Genomic DNA, 22,753 nt, shown 5'->3' with positions numbered 1-22,753 from the left:
TTTGTGTTGAATGGCACTGTTTGCGTTTCAGAGTAAAATGTTTAATGAGTGATGGAATTGGGTGGAGTTGATAAATGTTGTGAGGAGTGAAATAAGTGGATTAATAATTAATTTAAAATCATCGAGGAGGTGAGCTGTTTAGAAAAATAATTTGGGACTTGTTCATGTATTTTTATATTATTAAATTGACAAGAGACGTTTGCGTATGATTGAGTATGAGGCTCATTATTAGTATTGATATTATCATTTAGGGTGATTTAATAGACCTCTTTAACAGGTATGGTATTATTGTTATTTAATAATTTAAAATCAGATTGGAAATCAAGGTTAATTTTTTTTTATTATTCTGGTGTCTTTGTTGTAGATTTTTATACACAATGCAACCTCGATAACTTTCTGGGTGTTATCCTTCACTAGTGTGTCTTTTAGTGGTTATTCGGTGGGTTTTAAACAGGCAGAGGTTTTGTAATTTTTCTCAAATTTCACGCATCGGGGTGCGTGATTACAGTATGTTCTCGAGTGATCAAAATCTTGACATCTAAGACATTGAATTATTTGGCATCGAGAGTGTGGCTCTTCAACTTTAATTTTGGTGTAGCATATTGAAGTTAATTTAAATATTTCTTTGTTATTTTGGTCAGTTTCAAGATCTATAAAAAATAGGAGTAATGGTATTTTTGTTATTTAATTTTTTACATTTAAAACTTGTCTTGCAGTGAATTCATTTTCACTTAATCTTTGGATAATCAAATCGATAGTCGTGGTATGATGTATGTTACAAAAAACGACTCTATATGGTTTATCTTGTTTAATTTGATAAGCGTGAAAATCTTTTTTTTTCTTTGAGCAGTTTAGTTACTTTTCGGATTGAATCGGCCAATTATGTTTGAAGTTATAGGTTATTGATAAGACTTTTTCAAAAGAATTCTTCGGGATTGATTAATAGTTTGATACAGTCACAGAAATTTTTGTAATTTAATTCAGATTTAATAAAAATTGGAGGTGGTAATTGTGGTTTGATATTTGGTAAATCGGACGTTTGATCAGTATCCATTTCCTAAGTACATAAGTTTTCAAAATGTGAAGCGTAACGATTTTTTATTGTGAACTGGCTTGATGTATTGCTTTGTTTGGTTTTGGAAGACATAATAGGTGATGGAGTATGCTGACGTTTTTGGGAGTGAGAAAACATTACCAATATCCAATCAACAGATGATAAATCGTCCGGGTCGGTGTTTATTATTTCGTTTTGTTTAATTATTTGATTGCCATTTACAATATTAATTGGAGTTATCGGTTTGCTGTTGTATGGCTTCTTTTGTGGCGGCAAGCGCAGTGTTATGTTATTTAGGTTAGATAATGAGTGCGGCAGCGTATTATTTTGGTTAGACATTTTGTGCAACAGTAATTATAAATGAGATTTTTCTTACCTTGGCGCTGCACAGACCCCGTTGTAAGTAAGACCTGAAACATAAATGGTTCGTCTTTTTTTCCCTTTTCAACTGTATTAATGTTGTTAAAAATCGACAAAGTTGTATATGTGAAACATAAAAAGAATCGCAGACGTTTAATAAACATGTATACTCGATAAAAGCTGTGCACGGAGTCACGGAATAACTTATACATGATTTAATGTGCTATATAACATATGTACGTAATATAAATATAACAACAGTTTTATCGGTTTAATTATACATAGCTTGTAAAATAAAATGTTTATAATTATTCGAAACGCAAGACTTCTGTAGAAAGTTTTTTCGTTTTTTTTTTTCCTTGCACTAATAACGTAATGTAACAACCTAATACAAACTAATCGCGTTAAGACGGAATATTGTGTTACCATCTTGAATTTCTAAATGCCACTGAAAAACACATCATTATCATGGAATAAGAAAAAGTAGCCCATGATGGATGGGAGAGCAATGTTCGAAAAATTTGCTAACATCCGATGATAAAGATTTCGATGTCCAATCGTGTACCGTACATAATATACATTGCTATACATTTATATTTAAACGAACATCGGATCATGTATGGTTGTTCTTGTCCGTCTATAACGTTGGAGCACTCTTCATAGAACATAAATCATAGCGTTTATATTAGATAGTATATGAAAACACATGATATATTAGATTCATAACATAACCGCGTGATATATAATTTATTTGTAAAATATCAACCGCAAAAGAATAGTTACTGGGATCTCAATTTTCGTTTTTTTAAATAGTCTTAGTTAAATGGTCATAATTTTGTTTGAATTTTTCTACTCGTGTATTATTCTGATGAGTGTTAGATGAGGGAAAAGCGACCAAACATAAGATGACACGAAGAGTTCGAAAATATGATGTTTTCTACTCTACACGTCCGACTCGCACGTTAACTGTTTACAATATGTCATTTTCAATTTAATTCGTCTGTGCGAACGTACCAGCTGCCGACCAGATTAATAACAATCAATATAATATATTATACTTCCTACACATTCCGCGTTCGAAATAATTAAACGTGGTAACCGCCCGGTTATTGTCCTTTTAATTTACTGAATCGCGAACCAGGTGGTCTTGATACGTACAACATTTGTTACGTAAGCAGTTTGTGCTGCTTCTGTAAGCTATGCATGAAATACGTACTCTTCGGCATGATATTCAAATATGAATTGGTTTTTAGTAATACCAGAAATAATATAGGTTATACGAATATATATGTATTATATTTTACGTTAGATGCGCAACCAAAACAGAAGTACAGACTACGTTCGTTTATTTATTTTGTTAAAAACGATCCCGGTGTTAGCTAAATATAAGTGAACATTGTAAATTGTCATTACTTTACTTAACACTATTTTCGATCCTGAATTTTTCAGTGTGCTCAACCATGTCTTCCATTAAAATGTTTAAAACTTTATTTAAAACATACCGTCTCCATCGTATTATTTACAGCCTGTTACTGAAAGAAAATTACTCGTATTTCTTGTGTTAATCTAAAAAACGAAAACTTTTCAAATATCGTTTCAATGAAAATATTACTTATAAAACAAAAACAACAAATAAACGCTAATTTGTTTATAAAGAGTGTACTTAATACTGATAAAACATTTTGACTTCTCACTTAAGTACAATATTACGCTTGAGCACTGGTTCTCAAACTTTTTTTATTTGCGCATCCTTAAACAGAAACATTGTTCCGCATCTCTGGTAAATAATATATATTGGACAGGCCAGAACATATTTTATTTTATTACTTTACACACACATATATATATAAAGTTTTTTTTTTTTTTATTGATTAATGTACTATTATGTTTAGAATTTATAATATCAAATTGTATTAATATTAAGCTAAATTGTATATTTAAATACATTTTATATTAGGATTATAATTTAAAATATTTAAATATTCGTTGGATTATTTCAGATTAACGTTATTTTATAACTTCATTATTTTTTATTTTGGTCATAGATATAAATAATATATTTCGATATTGTAAATTCCCATTATTTTCAGGTAATTTAAAGCTATTTACGCTAATTTCTTCAATGGATGATCGTACTAAACTACAAATATAACTTCAACCAATTTTATTTATGGTATGCAATAATGGTTTAGGTCTATATTTAAACACGGACAAATGCATTAAAATTACACTCACTAGAAATAGACTGAATTTTAAATTTAATTATCATTTAAATAATAAAAACTTGGTATAGTTTCTAAAATTAAAGATTTAGGCATAATTTTTGCTAGTGATCTTACATTTAACGAACATATCAATTAAATCCATAATAAAACTATACATAAATTTAGGTTTTAAAACGTAATTACTTGAAAATTGATGATCCAATTTATCTGCGTGTTTTATATTTTGCTCTTGTACGATCGATCTTGGAATATGGTTCAATAATCTGGAACCCCCGCCAAGAGTATCTTATTAAAAAAATTGGAATGAATCCAAAACCGATTTTTACATATGCTGGCTCATAAAACAGGGAATGTTGAACTAACCTTGAAGTCACTACCCTTTAAATTTAATATCAACAATTTGGAATTCAGAACGCAATTTAATGACTTACGCTGGCTTTACAACTTATTGAATTCCAAAATTAATTGTCCTGAAATATGTGCTTTAATTAATATAAACGCTCCTAACTTAACGTTAAAATTCACATTTACATTCTATGTTCCTATTTGCAAACGTAACTATTATCTATTCTCATCGGTAAAGCGAATGGGAACACTAATAAAATTAAGAATTTTGACTTTTTCTTTAATTTGGTATAAACATTATAGATTAGAGTTGCAAATATTGTCAAAAATATAAACTCTTGAAAATTTTTGTTTTGTATTTTATAACTTTATGCCACTAGTCGTCTATAAATAAGTATAAAAAAATTGTTTAATCATTTAAATAATACCTTTTTCAAATACTGTTAAACTAATTTGGATAAATTAAAATAAATATAACTCAAAAGAATTTCTTTCTAGAAATAAATAAAGAAAATAATATTATAATAGAATTACAAATTTTAAAACCACAAACCGTTTTACAAAACAAATTATACAATTATTCGTGTGATTTTAATTTCTTCATATTAGGTATCTGGTACCTAATCACTAAAAATGTATGTTGATACCAACTTGTTTAAAATATTAAAAAAATTCTTCATCATATATATATAAAAATATTGTACTTAAAACTCATTTATCCTTATTTTATGTATATACGTTTATTATTTATAATTATCTTATAATTATCTTAACTTGGAAATAATTTTAGTCAACTATACTTATAGACACTGTTGTGTCGTGGATCTATAATAGTAATAATTATACTTGTTCAAATCAACTGAATTTTACCTTTTTAAAACCCTTAAAATTCAGTTTGGGAACCACTACGCACTATTATTTACATTCCAACCGAGTAGAACACACGATTTTCCGTAGTAATAATATTGATCTACTTTTGTTACGCTTTTATCTTAAAATTACATCATTAAATAACACTTAGGAATTTCATTAATGAATATTTCATTTATTTACAATACATTTTAACTTCCCAGTACAATGATACATTGCATCAAATGCTAAGACCTTTGAGAAAATACTTAAGTCTTGTACTTAAGCCGAAGACAATATTGTCCAAGCTCGTGAGTCTTCAGAATATTTCTTAGATATTATTTACCGTCTGCAGACCCCAGTTTGATCGCTGTATAAGTAATAAATAATTTAATACCACAAAAGTAATATTAATAAATTATAAATCATAATTTAATGTTATTTATTCATTGAAGAAACTACGTATGACTCTTTTATGACATAATATGTTAAATATTATTTTTGCTCAAAATAATTTTAATTAATGACCAATACTAATTATGATCGTAAATCATTATGTTTTTGAATAATTTTCTTAAGCTTTCACGATTTAATGGAACGGTATGTAGTTTGTTTTTAAGTAATTTCTGATTCCATCTTCAGAGTGTACATTTACATGGTTTCAATGTTTTGAACTTTATAATTGCCTACATTTTCAACCTTTAAACTATTATTAGTACAGTGTCTTACCTATCGCTTAAAATATTGTAAAACATTGGTTAAAAAATTTATAATTTACACACTATCACTATATTGGTATTTTTTTTATATAAATCCACGATATTTGGAAAATTTTTTATTTTGGAATATAGTTAAAACTAAAAATATTTTTGTTATAATTTAATAAAAATTAAGATATTCCAATCCGATAAACAAGTAGTAGAATATTGGATTAAATAATTACAAAAAAATCGTATTTTGTACCTATAATATATATTATTATTATTATTATTAAGACTTCAGACCATTATAGCAATAAAAAAAAAAGGAAAAAATATGTTGATAGATCGAGAAAACTGTAAAATAAAATCAACTTAACTGAATGAAGTTAAGATAAATATTACAACGGTGACTTAATAACAATAATTAACTCGATTTCCGATGATTACGCAACACGTAGTTTCCCAAGTACTCGGGGCTCGAAACTATGTGTTGTCACGGAAGCGTAAAATCTATAAGTTTGTTATCATTATAATTGAAAATTACAGGATCGATTTGAACAGCGACAAGTGGGAAGAGAGGAGAAGAGGTGGAGACATATATAAAAGCAAAGGAGATGCGTGAGAGGTGAGGTCAAAAGAGCTATGCGTGGGTACAATAGTGATGTGAGAGAGAAGCAAAATAAGGGGAAAAAATGGGTATGATGTAGTTAGAGTGAACGGGTTAATCCTTTGACGAGCCCTTATTCAATGATTTTCTTGGTCCACCCCTTAGTGATTTGAACGCCGTGACCAAAATGGTTGCGTATATTTATAATAATTTACAGCGATGTCACTTCCCAACAGTGACGGCAGCGGTAGTGATAGTGATGGTGATTGCTTGGTATGAGGTTTATCAAAAACGACTAGAGCCCTAATACTCTAATCTCCGGTCTTTGATGTTGGTTGATGATGCCACGTAATTGACCGAAGTACAGTTCTCCTACCAAAAGAAATCCGTATATGCTCATTTATATTATTATATTAATAATATACCATAATGTTTAGTAATAAAAATGTTGTTATTATTTTAATCCGTACATCGTAATGGTTTCGCGCATTTAATTTATTTAGTTGTTTAGTTGGTTTGGACCATAAAGGCTTGAAATTGGGTAAGCTACAATACAGCCCAAGTTCGTAGTAAAATTTTTACAATTTACATCAAATATATTTTTAATCAAATAAATGTTTTATGATTTTTTTCCAACGATGACACAGAAATTACGAATCGTCATAGTGATCAAAAATAATATGAATGAAGACTTTTTTTTTAGTTGTTTATTTAATAAAATGTTAATTTTGTACTTCAAATAGCTTATTTTTATATTTTTATATATTTTAATGTTGGAAAATTGTTTTTTCAGCATCTGTATAACATCTAAAAAATAATTTTTTGTAAGAATTACAATATTTCTGTAGTAATAAGTCGTAACTTCCATTTAAAAAAACTAGTTTTATTTTATACAGAATAATATTAAAAATCTTTAAATCTTACTAAGTCTTCAGTTGGTTACTTAATAGTTCAATCGATAAATATTTTTGTTTCCTCAGCTATAACTATGTACTACGTATATCATCGATGAAAATATAGTCCGTAGTTCACCCGTTGTTTTCAAAAAAAAAAATGCCGAACGCAAAGCAGTTTTCGATTACGTGGAATATTATACCTGTTACCAAGTATACCATGGCGTAATTTTAATTTTTGGTTATGTTTTAAACGCATTTACCTACATCAGCCGAACAATGCATTCCCGTTGCGCGCATGCCATTTATTTCCTGATAGTAAAAAAAGACCGTTTCGTCCTTTTGGTCTTATTTATTCACTTAAAAATGAGCACATACCCGCAGTGCGTGGTTTGATACTATAGTTTAAACTATATTTATGGCGCAGCAGCGATAAAAAAAATTCTAAAACATCTCAGTCGCATCATGGCACCGCAGCCTATACATTTTATTCCAACAGTTGGGTATATGAACGTAAAAAGTGCATTATAAATTATGTATACAAAGAGATAATTCTACACCCATTTTATTTTTTTTTTTACGATTTCTTTTCAAAAATTTAAGTATTTATATAATATTTCATTGAGATTAGATAAATCTTATAACCGAGTCGTTCTTTCGACATTTAATGTGAACTAGAGCTTCCTTAGATGCTGCTTTATTAGTTCATGGTTTTCCGCACGTGAAATTAATTACTTAATTGAATATTTACTCATTAAAAATATAACCATTATTTTTGATCTGTAAAAATGAAGTTGATATTAGTAAATGTAAACTCGGTTTGTCTCTTAAGCTATTATAGTTCTAACCCTTTTGTACTTGCCCAAGGTAATCGTAATTACAGCCAGATTTTCCTTTCCATAAAACTCAAATTATATTTAATTTATTACTATAAACTAGGGATCTTCAACCCGTGGTCCACCCTGTCATAATATGTGGCCCACGATCACATATTAAATGTTTTCACATTATAAATAAAATAAAAAAATTGTAATTAAAAAAAAAATGTTTATCTATTTATGTCTTAATAATAATAATAATAATTTGTAATTTTAAATGTACCCAATTAATTTTAAAAAATTGTAAGAATAAAACTGAATTTTTATATAAAATACATGTTTTTACTACGAATGCAGCCCCGCAAGGTTTATAAAAAATAATATGTGGCCCGCTGCATAAAAAGGTTGAAGACCCCTGCTATAAACCATACAATTTCAAAAATTATTTCCCTTTCAATTACGAAACAGTGTAAATGGTTTATTAGTATACGAACAGATTTTCTCAAAAACAAAAAAATAATTTCTTTATCTATCTTTAGATGTATTATATCAGGTTGTCTTGTATAATATTTTGTTTGTTTAAAATTATGTGGGTTCTCATTCAAAAATAAATTGAAATTTTTTATTTCAAGTGTGAACGATGAACAGGTTATTTTAATCGAGTGATACACAAAAACTAAAATGTTAAAAATATTTTTTTTTTAAATAACACGATACTTTTATTTAACAGTTACTTTTCTTTGTGCTATGTGTAGGGATTATCTATACAAAGCGTTTATTAAATTATTATAATTATTTTTATTATTATTGTATCAATAACCATTCGTTGGTTGGAATTAAGAGGAAAGAAAGTTTAGAAAGGGCTCTTCCAGTGCATTTTAAACGAGAAAATATGTAAAAATTTGGGCTTGTAGTGTACTTAAATAAATTAAATAGTTTTAAACTTTTCTCACACAATGTAAACCAGCATTTTTGAGAATTTTTTAGTTTTATTTTATTCATGTTTGTGCTTTAGTGGACATCATTCTGAAATGTTGCACTATTTCTTCTTTGCCAAATCAAGATGAAGATAAAAGTATGCTAAAAATGGGAGAGAAAAAAGACGTAAAAATTAAATAAATAAATAAAAGATTCGTGCATTAGCGGCTTCGGCAAACTACATAAAACTCAACCTCACCTGAGATAACAAAACCTTTTAGTTTCTACGTTGCTCCACTTGGGTACGTTCTTTTTTTTTTTCTCTCTCCTTTTTATCTTTTGGCCCATTATATCTCGTATATAGAAATTGAATGGGCGCGGAATTTATTCACAGGTTTTAAACATCGATTCGTTTCGCGCGTCGCGTGAAAACGTCAATGCGCCTGCCCACGCATATTCTTCATTCCTTTTCGTATGTCTTTATTCAATTTTCCATATTTATTAAGTATATATATTCATAATACATGAGCCAAAGTGAGATTATTGTAGTGTGTGAGCATGTCGACGAACACTATATAATGATGTATTTACGTTGATCGCGTACTGTAATTATGTGTCGTCGGTTCTGTAGATATGATCACATCGTTGAAAAGCTTTCATTCAAAATATCTCTTCTCGTCTGCTTCTTTTAATTTATTATATAATACCATCAAACCTTAAATTATTAATGAAATATAATATAGGCCCACTACGTTATAAGCGCACATAAGTTTCTATCATGAATAATTACTAATGATTTCAGATTATTCTACGTTTGATATAATGAATAAAAATAAAATAAAAATCAACCCTTGCATCATATGCATTGTATATCTCCTGTCATTCTTATTTAATACTCGTATGTTACAATAACAAGGCTTGGTCTATAGAAGCTGATGATGATGATGTTACAAAAAGTCATTATATTATGAATGTTTTATTATCTTTCTAAACATATTTCTTTTGATGAATGTAGACATTTTTTTTAACACAGCATAAGTATACAGACTGCATGGAAATGTTCATTTTTACCACCAAGATCTGTTTTTTTTTTTTTTTTGTAAATAGAGAGAAAAATAATGTCAGATCTCGTAATTAATGGTGTACAACAGTAAACTTGTGATAAAATAAGTATTAAAAATTCCACTATGGAACATAGTTAAATAAACATTTCTGCTTACACGTATTCAAGAATTTCTTATATTTGTAAAAATATACTATTTTTATTTGCATTGAATATTGTAATTATTTTGTAAATTATTTAAATTTATCTATTGAATGAATGAAAGTCTTACATTCTTATATTTTAATAAAAATCAAACCTTTACGAATCATTTATTTTTCAAAAATTATTAAAAATAAATGATTTTCTAATATTAACAAGTTGGCCCCTTATCTTTAAGACTTGAATAAAAGTATAAATATTAAGAAAATTATTTTGTATTATGTATGATGCCATTAAATTATGTAAATTATCGTTAGTTATTGTTTTTATTCCAATCAATAAATAATTAAGTAAATTTTTTGAGAATGTCACTGTTTGATTTTAATTTTTAAATTTTGTTTGATTTCAGAAGCACTCAATTTTGATGAAAGACTTAATCGCTAACAATAAACTAAAAAACGGTAAGAACGTAAAGAAGAATTATTCATATCAAATACCTATTTGAACTAAAATGTAATTATCGGAACAAATGTCGTTACTGGATTATTTTTACAAAACTTCAATGCGAATATTATAAAATCACTGCTATGTCGGTTGAAATCTAATAGTAAATTATCCTTGTGTGTACTTTTTTTAAATATATATATATTTATATAAGGCATTCTTAATCAAGTAGGCTTTCTACATCGAATAATAATATATACGATTTATTTTTTTTTCCATTTTTTAACAGGATGAACATTTACTCTTTCTAATCTATTTAAATGTATAGTATATTGTTTAGGAATATCTACACTTACAAAAATATTTGTAAAGATTTATAAATTTTAATGTAATGTTGTATGACACTGCGGTAGGTAGGAGTGCAGTTCAATTTAGAATGTCGTGAAGACGGCTCCTTTTTAATTGACATTATGTCGGGCATACGTGTAGATTATAATGGAATAAATCTATTGAGTTGAGAACTGAGAAATATGGACATTTATGGCTAAAGTTTTTATGGAGTCTTCTATCTTTAATATGGAAGTTTTAGTGTAGATATACGTTTCTTATGAACTAGGGAGCATTTGCTATTACTCTTAGAACTTTATTCTGGACTATTTATATTTTTTTTTCATGTAAAAAGGTGTGCATTTTTCCCACACCGGGCAGGCATAAGTGATTTTTGAGAGTAAGGTTTGGTTGTATATTGAGAGTGAACATTTCTTATGTAATGTAGATTTTTTGTTTAAAATAGGATACAACATTGAAAGGCGTTGATACGTTGGTTGAAGTTTTGTTGTTAAACGAGGCCGCTGTGTGAGCCTTTTATCCGAAGTAACACCGAGGTATTTAACTTACGGTTGTCAATATACTCACCATCAAATTTTAAATTAATAGATGCCTGGTATCACCGTAGATTGAATATAACTCCAATGTTTTAAAGATGTTGATTTGGATCTTCCAGTTTTCACATCAGTTTTAAGGGGCCGTTTTCGGTTCAATGTTTTGAGATTTACTATAAATTCTTATGTCGTTTACAAAAAAAAGAATATTTTCGTACGAGGTGTTTGAGAAATTTCAGATACTTAATTTTTAAATATTAAGGGACCAAGTTTGAAACCTTGAGGTAATCCAGCAGAGACGTGCTTAGATCGGATAAATTTGCATTTATTTTAACTGTGAATTTTCTATTTGATAGATTTGAACTGATAATATTGAATAGGTGTATTGACGTACATAATACTGATAATTTGTACCACATCTTGTCGAATGCCTTTAATATATCTATAAAAATGGCTACAGTGTTTTTTCGAACGAAGAATGTATATGTTCTATTATCCGAAAAAGTTGAAGTACAGTCAAGTAGTTTGACCTAAAACATTATTGGAATTTGAGAATGGAGTCTGTATTGTTTATATACTCTTGTTATTTTGAGTGACTTTTTGAATATTTTTGATGGTAAAATAAATAAACTGAGAGACCTAAAGCTATCAGGGTTTGTTCTTATATAACCGAGTTTTTTTTTTTCTATTATGATTGTAGCTATTTTCCATTTATTTGGAAAATTACCAAATCGTAATAGAGAGTTAAATAATGAAGTAAAAAAAAAAAACCCGTGCTTTTTTTCGGTTGTTATATGAACATATGATTAGTTATTTTCTCATGATCTGTGCTTTTTTTTTATAGATTTTTATTTTTTTAATTTTATTTCGTAAGGATATAGGTGGTTTTTAGGTATTTTAACTGAATAATCAAATTGTTCTAGAATTATTTTTATTCTTAGGTCACTGTTAAATACGATTTTCCGGTCGGTTTGTTACCGGTTGAAATCAGTGTTAGACTGGATTATGACGTGAGAAATAGATAGGTGCCTTAATGAGTCTCTTTTCAACATATGCATGGTTAGCATACGCTCCGTTGCGTATTCGGAGCGTAGTGTTGCGCGTAATTTATAAGACGCGCGCAATACTCAAACTTGGCCCGAACAATCACTGTTATATTAGTGTTAATATGCAGTGTTGGGTAAATTTATGTATAAAAGTTTTATACACCATAATGTATTATACATATATAATATACTTTTTTATACATGTATAAAACGTATAAATTGTTATTTCAAATTTTTTTTCATAAAATATTTAAACTATTATTAAATATTTTTTATGCCTATCTAGAGTATAAATAATAATTTTATTAGTATTTTTACTGTAATTTGGATAAATTCTTAGAATTTTAATTACCTAATTTTGTATTGTTTATGTAGATAATTAATAGATTTTTACTTTGAAATGTAGGTTTCATTTCATAAGTAATTCTTATTACTTATTAGTAATAGAAAATTTGTATTTAGTATTTACTATTTACAAATAAATTCGAGCCCTAGTTATTACCTATTACCAAGTAAGTAGGTAATTTAGCATGCATATTGATATTGAATATAATAGTGAATACAATTAAATAATAAATAGTATAATTTATTATGATTTAATCTTTCTTGATTATTTTGTTATCTTTTCAATAACGAATATAGAATATTATATATAAGTACGTGCTATACATAAAAAAAACAGTTCAATTTATAGTATTTGGATCTTGCTTTTAATTTGTATTCCTTTTAAAATTAAAAATATTCAATTAGAACTTAGAACTTAGAAGTGAACAATAAAAATTAAAATTAAAATTATTTAACTAACTAGTTATTCAATTAAGAAAAAAAAATCAGTAATTGCATATTAAGTGTTAACAGAGTAAAAAGTAAAAACTTAGTCACTTGTCATTAATTAATATAATTATAATATTTGACATAAGTTATTGGTAATAACGTATAACTAATTAGTAATTATTCATTTCAGTTATTTGCTTACCTATTACTGGATCTTTGATGTGATTAAAGCCCATATTCCATACAGAATGTTTTGGTCGACCTCCAACTGACATAATGTTGTAATTTTAAATTAAAATGCAATATTTAAAATTTTAATAGTTAAACATAATTTCTCAATAGAGTAAATAGCAAATAGAACCTAAATGCTAAATAAAAATTATAAATGATAATTCAAAATGATAACTGATAAGCAATTAAATAATTGATTTATTGAAATTAACAGTGTGACCAGTGATCACAACAAAATTATATTTTATAATTATAATAATTGGATTATATAGTATTATACACCGATGAAGTATAAAATATCGGTACATTATACATATAATACATAGTATAATACGTAAATTATACATTCATGTATAATACGTGCCAACCCAGGTAATATGATTAGAAAAAAAAATAATTTGTAAAATATTTTAGTATTTTTAGGTTTTAAAATTTGATAAAAAAAAATGCCCCGTCTAGTTTCTCTTTAATTAGAAAGTTGTTTTTTTTCGGTAAATATGAGGAGATGAATTGTTATTTTTACACGAATATGATACAAATCGAGTTCATCGAAAGGTTTTTGTACGCATTAAAATGGAGCAGATATAGTTTTTATGTAATTTATAGATGTGCGTGTAGTTGGCCCCGCTAAATCAAGCTAGCGACTCCAAACCTTCACAGATATTTTGCAATTAATTTGCTTTCATTTGCTATGTAGTTTTCAGAATTTGCATACCCGCGGTTTTTCCAGAAATTCATATTTTCCATTCGGGGGGCCAACTTCACGGCCCCCCAATTTTAAGCTAGCGACTCCAAACCTTCACAGGAATTTTGCATTTAATTTGCTATGTAAATTTCAAAATTTTCATATCCGCGGTTTTTCCAAGAAAACATTTTTGACTTGGTATACATAAACTACGCCTGTATAACTTCAATAGATGTTGAAAATTTAAAAAAAGTTTTAGTGGCTTAGTGTAATAAATTTAGAGATATGAAGAAAATGTAATATTTAAATATGAGTGTTAATATTTACCTAAATATATATATTTTAGATTCATAGAATATTTCCCGTTATAAGATGCTGAGAATATTCGGGTATTCAATATAACAATAATTTATTTATTACAATAAATTTTATTTATATCTATATTCATAACATATCAGAATCAGTGCTGCAATAACCGTACATATTGCGTGTATTAAACACACGAGCTCATAGCTCCAGCCTATAATAGGACCCAATGATAATATTTGAAAAATATCTAAAAAGAAGGAAATAAAACCATTTTGTCATAATAATTATTCTTGGAGATTAAACAATAATTGATTGATTTTGTTTTTTACACATTATTGTACATCAACGTTTCTATGATGGTTTGTATAATCAAAATTCAAAATAATTTGGTTATAATTGATTAAATCAGTGGTTATCAAACTGTGCTCCGTGGAGCCCTAGGGCTCCACGAAAGAAATTTAGAGGCATATCTAAATTAATTAAATTTAAAAATTATTATATTTCTTAATTATCAAGTAAAAACACTTATATGATTACAATTTTACATATACCTTCTCATCCGATCAGAGTGTTTTAGATTAATTTGAAGAGTACTAGGTTTTTAAGTCTCAGAGCACTCTTTCTAGTCAAAATTGTGTACACAAATTAAATCAATCCTTTTGCAATTCAAGTATATTCCACTTTTAATCAGAATTTGAAAATATTATACAGAAAAGTGATTGAACACACTCCATAATTTTATAACACACTGTGTATATATATAATATATTAAAATTCATTCTGAAAGACTAAAAAATGTTTTTATTAAGATTGAATTTAAAAAGTTTTGAAGAAAACAACATCATTATTTTCAAATAATTTTTATTATGCCCCTCCCCCATTTTCAAAAAGTTTTAATATTAAAATTAATTTAAATATCATTTCTGATTCCTTCTTTCTATATTTTTTCCATTAAATTTAAAATAAACTTAGTTTTGCCAAAAAAGCCAATAATTCTTTTCAACTATAGTAATACTTTATGATAGAATTCCTAGTTGCTTTTAACTTCGTTTCAGAATTAAATCATACAAAATCTTTAAAAATCATCCTATATTTAAGCAATCAAGCAATAAATTAAATTATAGATTGTTTATTACTGTTTTTGTTATTACATTTTTTTTTTTTTTTAATCATAAATCATTAATAAATATATCTCAAACAATTTAGTTTTTTAAATATTTCTTAAATTTATTTAAAATTAACTTAAAATAATTATTAAAAAAAACAATTTTAGATTTTCACATGTATAATTAAATGTGGATTTATATGAATTCTTTCAAAATTTGAAATTTTTTGAATTTTTTGAATTAAATAATTATGTATTTCCCAACATCTATTTGATCGTCTTATATACGCGATATAATGGACTCATATCTAACTATTCCTCGGAGAATATACCTACAATGAACAAATTAAACATTTAATGTAATTATATGTGAATAAGCTGAACATAGATGTTTTAATAATTTAATTTATTTTTTAAGTTCTTAATAGGTAGCTGTAATTTATAAAACAACAATATATTTATAAATATTATAAAAATAAAGATGCAATATTAAATTTACTTATCAGAACGATCACGTAAAATAATTTAATGAAAATTGATGTCCATCAGCTACCATATCAGTTTCAATAAATAAATGACTTTCAATTAATCTTGTTGATGTTATTACTCCATCGCAGTTATCATCAACGTGTGTATAATGTTATTCTGATAAATATTGATTCAGAGCATTTTGAAAATTGGAAAAATAATGCTTCATTTTCAATATAATTGTTGGAGTACAAATTTTCCTTCTATTATTCTTGTATTCTGTTATTAGGCGTTCAATACTTTCGATGGCAGAAGGTGCAGTTTTTAATAAATTAATTATAATAAATGAAACGTTGCATCTTGAATCAATTAATTTTGCATTTATAACACTTTGTTCTTGATGAAAAATTTATTGAAGTAGTAAAACTCTCGTATTTAAACAATTATCTTAATTTCCAGAAAAATCATAGTTATACAAATTCTGAAAACTTCATAGCAAATTATAGCAAATTAATTGCAAAATGTCTGTGAAGGTTTGGAGTCGCTAGCTCAAAATTGGGTGGCTGTGGTTAAGTTGGCCCCCGAACGGAAAATATAAATTTCCGGAAGAACCACGGGTATGCAAATTCTGAAATTTATATAGCAAATTATAACAAATTAAATGCAAAATTCCTGTACAGGTTTGGAGTCGCTAACTTAAAATTGGAGGGCCGTGAAGTTGGCCCCCCGACAGAAAATATGAATTTCCGGAATAACCATGGGTATGCAAATTCTGAAAACTACATAGCAAATGAAAGCAAATTAATTGCAAAATGTCTGTAAAGGTTTGGAGTCGCTAGCTTGATTTAGGGTGGGCCAACTTCACACACATAATTTATAGTCAATAATAAATCTAATATATCGGGCATACGTTGTGTGCAGTGCCACTACACACTATGGGGCTGGTATGTAAATCTGAATTTGGGGCCTAAATATATTTTCAAAAAAGTATTTACCTACTATAAATAAAATATATTGACCGGTGTTTATATTATGGAAGGTAATCTAGTGGATCTTTAATTTTAAATGACCTGCATTAATGTAGATCTGGATTATTTTCTGCTATTTCTGTTCTAAGAATTAGTATTATCATAGGATTATAAATACTTTAGTAATATAGTAGTATTTATAATTAATGGTATTACATTTGGTCATTGGCAACCAATTAGTAGTTAGGTATGTAATTTGATTATAAATATTTAATAATATGATAAATCTGTTTTTTTATATTTATCAATTTACTTCAGTTAATATGTCTACAACCAAATCCATAATAATACATCGTATGGGGCCTATAACGGTTTGAAGGCCGATGTGCAATGCACGCCTTTCACACCCGGTAGTTGCGGTCTTGGTTGTGTGCCTGTAGGGTATCATGTGTAATAAAAGATACATTTATTTTTATGTATTTTACATTTTATTTACAGATAATTGCGTGTATTAACTTATATTACATTCTTGAATCAGTTACCTACTCTGGTTTTTATAAACAATACCGTTAAACAAAATTTTAAAAAAAAAATCGCATAGTTATCTCGTATATTTTATCAGACAACAAGTATATAATACAGGTACATTATAAAGTGTGTAATATTATAAATAAGCTATCCTATAAAGGTGTATGCACACTAGTGCTGGGAAAGAAATCCCGATTCTTCGAAAATCTGCCAAATCCGGATTTCGAATTTCAGACTAGAAAATCCGGATTTCGAGTTTTGAAATCCGAAACTCGGATTATCGAATTTCAAAATCCGAAATCCGGAATTTTTAATTTAAAAATCTGAAATTTGGGTTTATTATTGAAAATGTCTGTATGCTAATCATATAACTTTCATCACACTACTTTTTAGTCGCTATTTTAAATCTCGGACAAAATTATGGTGGTCTAAATAAGATATCTTAATAATTGATAAACACTTGAAGTCTTACGTACCATTATTTTTGGAGATACAACTAATAATAACTAAAATTTATTTTATAATATCCGAGTTATGTATTTAATATTACATAAAAACTTGTATATGCGATTCTTGATTAGGTTAGGTCAAAACATCATTTAATTTTGAGATTGTTTAATTATTTTGTATTTACTATAAATAGTTCTTGAAAAAATACTATTACAATGTTTTCAAATCCGAAATCTGGGTTTACAGTAAAATCTGGATTTTTAAACTTCAACGAATCCAGATTTTTCCCATCGTTAATGCACACATAATAATATAATAATAAAATGCAATAATAAGAACGCCACCTCGGAGAATGAAGGGTGGAAGTGATGAACAACACAAAACGATAAGCTAACAATTGACAAAACCCTTTAATTAAAGGTTATAAATTAAGTTTGAGAAGATTCTATATTTTATTTCTCGGTAAGCTCCGAAGTAAATTGTAAAGAGACCACAAAGCTTCAGTTATATAGGGCTGTAAAACGAGTTGTTAAAACAACGGTAGTTCGTGAGTCGTAGAATAATGATTTTTATTGTTATTATTATTATTATTATTATTATTGTTATTATCATTGTTATTTTTATTTTTTCATTAAACTTTGCTTTATCTAGGATGGAATATTTTATTCTTTATCTTGCTTTATACCTTACTACATTTTTTGATGGATTTTCTCCTTCACATACAGTGATTAGAAAAGGTTTTTATGAAACATTTCACAATCATTTCATAACATACGTTCAATATATTCCTTCTTTATGAAACCTCTGTTAAGTTTAACTTATCGACCACTGGTGTTGTAAGATTCTAATTTCTTAGTTACTTTTCAACTCAGAAGTACACAATCACACACACACACAGACATACATACATACATACATACATACGTGTTATCTTTGGTCTCTCGCTCAATCCCCACTCCAATTAATAATTCTCCGGCTTAAAAAGGGCTTTTCATCATTTTTTCATACATCCAATGCACTCGTATAATATAAAAATAGAAAAATTGATGGTAAGAAAATACAAATTGTTAAAAAACATTTCGTAATCTTGTGACAAATCAAAACTGTAGACACTTATATGCGCATTCATTGCATTAAATATTATATAAACACATAATATACAGATTGAGCCACCATGGTTTTCCGTTTTTTCAAAAAATCCAACATCACATTAAATAAATATTATTAAGTACTATTATCCACTCTGTATAATAATATTATCTAATGATTTAATATTCCAAATGAAATCGAGTCAGACAATTAAAACGCAATTACAGAACAAATTTAAATATTTTTTTTATTACTTTATTAAATAAACTATCAGTGGCATCTGTGGTCATTGGACATATTATTATAGACATATTTATGCATTACATATATATTACTATGATCAATATTTATTTTTTTTTTTATTTTTTTTTCTTATTGAATATAGTAATATTAGAAAATTATTTTGTAATGCGTTCGTTTGACACACTTTTCTTTTGAATTTTTCTTTTAATTTTCATTCATTTTCATGTAAACAACAAATACTTATTTCTTAAGACTTTGGGATTGAATCAATACAAAATGAGTTCGTAATTAAATTTAGTTATTTTTAACATAAAAGTAAAACAAACTAGGTCATTTTCATTACGGACTGTTTAGTTACAATTGATTTTGCTGGAGTAATTCAAATTAAAAATTAAAAGTTATTTGAAAAACCTATTTTTTTCATCAAAATATCTCTTACATTTTAAAATTGAATACGTATGTAAATATTGAAATATTTAGTCCATTATACGAAAGTCCATTAAAACCCCAACGGTAATTAACGTGTATGCTCGCGTACATACAGGATGTATCATAAGTATAGTGACAAAACCGCATAGGAAAATAACTTGCTCCCTATCTACGTTTTTAAGTTGTTAAAATAATCGGAACGCGAATCAAATCAACCGTAATATTATTACTGTTTAAGTAACATTATTCAGTATTTTGAAAATAAGTTTTGCCCTCATCTGTGCACACACGCTCACATATTAACAATAATTTAAGTATATATATTACATATACAGTGGATGCACTGTTTTCAAATACACGCGAACACCGAGGGTGCCCGTAGGCGTGTTAACTTACAAAATACTCATAAGAGCAATGTGCCTAGAGGTGCAACCGATACTTTCATTTAACCATATACTATTTACAACCAGGGGATCCCTTTGTGTACGATAAATGTGTACTGTATATGAGTGTATGCATTACCACACTTTTCAGACCGTAGATGACGACATGCGCACGTTGAACAACTCGACGACGAATTTCCCGTACGCGATATTGCGTGACCTATAACTAGTTTTGTTAATCCCTTTGTTTTTGCAACGTTTTTACAAAAAAAAAAATCAAAAAAAATATAAATATATATATATATATAAACGACACCGACAATGGAGGGATTTTTTTAAGGCAAGAGAATAATACAATAGAGAAAGAAAGTGAAAGAAAGAGTAAAACATAAATATAAACTTTTCTGACTAAAGCTTTTAATTATATAGCCGCGGGAGGATTTGTCTTCTTCCACTCTGCACTACCATTACACTCGTGAATTTTGTATGGCACGTTGCGGTAAAAAAAATCGTTTTAAATCCATGTTTCGTGAAAACGAAAAGAATTTCAACGTGGTAAGATATTATTTTTAATTAAAAAAAAAAAAATGTTAAAAATAACAGAAATCGCACAAACTATAACTAAACAAATTTCCGAATTTGATTTCTATGAATTTTAACCCAGTTTATACATAATATTATAAAGCATAATCGCGCTACCGGTGTTCAATCACCAGCACATTTATAAAGCTATAGCTAAATATTAAAATTCATATTTTTATTTTTAATAATATCCTTAATTGCTTTCTATGCCAAACATGATACGTTTCTGATGGTAGAAAAAACGTGATAAAATTATAAGTATTTTGTAGAAATATAAAAAGGAAATATTATATTGCATTGGAAGGTTTTGCTTCACCGCGTTCAGAAATTCAGAACAAGAAACAATATAATTAAAAAACATGTTTGGGTAGGTCTACCTATCGCGATATTACAATAATGAGAACGGTTTTCAGATTTCTTGATGCATAAATACTCGAAGGCAAAAAAAACACGCTGGATAATAAATTGTTATTAAGACTGTCAGCTTAACACATCGATATAAACGAATGCTGACGTCTTTCGCTTCGGTATAAGAATCGAAACCGACAACAGTAACAATATTTCGCTTACTTTTATAACACTTAGCAATCGTGTTTCTCGTTGTCGTTATATTATTGTATTATATGTTTGCGTTAAACAATTGACAGTTTGAAAAATTAATTTATGTTGCTTGCAATTTTGTGTGTTTTGCAGGGATGGCCGTTGGAAGTCTGTCCAAATGCCAATCTCCTCCGCCGGTGTCAACGGTAATACGTAGAACGGTTACCCCCGATAACCCGGATCCAGCAGAAGTCATTACGGAGGTAAATATAAAAACGTTCCCTCGGTAGTACGACCATTAATAAGAACGCAGCGTATACCATAATATGACCGTAATCGATTTCCCCAAATTTTCCAACTGTGGTTACAAACCTTAAAGAAATTACCTTTATTAAACACACACACACACACACACACGTTTAATATTTTAATTATAAATATTTATAATAATATTTTATCGTATCAAAATGTATAATGTGTTTTAATGTACGTGTCGAACTAAAATTATGCGGTTAAGAATCAATACGATATAACTCATTATGAATTAGAATTTACTATGGGTTATATCCTAGATACCGCGGTAGACATGTAGATAAACGTGTTATTACTATTATTATTATTATTCCGTGAACTAATTATCGACGGTAAGGTTGTAAATATATTTTGGTACAGAAGAACCTCCGATTATCCGTCAGTCCGGGACCAGAGCCTTGATGGATAATCAAAAAGACGGTTAAACGAAAAACAAACTTTCTTAGACATACATACAAATTGTTTATTATACTTTCAATAATTACGACTTATACTATTCATTATTTTTACAACACATTCAAATACTTGATAAATATTTATTACACATCGATTAAAAATTATAAGATTAAATAATCGGTTTAATTTTTATTTTTTTTGTTAGTTTCAACTTTACTGCTGGCTTTTTAGGTTGCCATATCTCTTATTCTTTCCGCATCAGTAGTGGTGGGTGATTAATCGAAATGATACCGAATACTTATATTACACATATATTTCAGTACCGAGGTACGACTCTTCAAGTACGCTTTTATCTAAAAACGAATTAACGAAATGCATTCATCTCCCGTACCATGATGTATGGCTAAATAACTTACTAAATTATTACTCGATTCCCTTATGTGACCATACTCAGTGACTATAGCGCCGTGTAAAAGTAAAGATGCAGGCAAATGTTCCGCTCCTGAAGACCATTAATATTGTACATAGAAAATCCGTAGATTCTTCAACGCGCTTTGTTTTCCAAAATATTTTTCCAATTTTAGACGATTATTAAATTGAATAAAATAACATATAGTTTGCATTAACAGCTAATAACACCATCTTATTGTTTTTCTTTTCATCACGTTACTTCGGTTCACGCGGCAGGTGATTCGGTTAAAAAATAAAATAAAAATTATTACAGACTACAAGCGATTGCTTTTCGCAAGACATTTATTACATTTATAACGGGTTTAATTGCTTCTTTTTTTATTGTTCTTATAATTATTATTACTTCATCTCGTTTGAAAATGCGATAGAAATTTTACAAATAAAATTGTTAGAGCAATAATTTCACTCGTAATTGTTATTTTCTGAAAAATAATCTAATTCAGTT

The 22,753-nt window shown here is 27.8% G+C and overlaps 1 protein-coding gene across 1 annotated transcript in view; it reads left to right on the top strand.

The window, feature by feature from the left end:
• Nucleotides 1-22,753, top strand: part of LOC112691996 (rap guanine nucleotide exchange factor 4) — a 351,221-nt gene that overhangs the window by 305,113 nt on the left and 23,355 nt on the right. Inside the window, exons 5-6 of the mRNA XM_025566496.1 lie at nucleotides 10,384-10,435; nucleotides 21,283-21,392. Coding sequence (XP_025422281.1) covers nucleotides 10,384-10,435; nucleotides 21,283-21,392 — 162 coding nt within the window. The remainder of the gene's footprint in view (nucleotides 1-10,383; nucleotides 10,436-21,282; nucleotides 21,393-22,753) is intronic.

Source organism: Sipha flava, unplaced genomic scaffold, assembly GCF_003268045.1.
Source record: "Sipha flava isolate LNK unplaced genomic scaffold, YSA_version1 69_pilon_pilon, whole genome shotgun sequence".
Classification (NCBI taxonomy): domain Eukaryota; kingdom Metazoa; phylum Arthropoda; class Insecta; order Hemiptera; family Aphididae; genus Sipha; species Sipha flava.
This window is presented reverse-complemented; position numbering and strand designations above follow the sequence as displayed.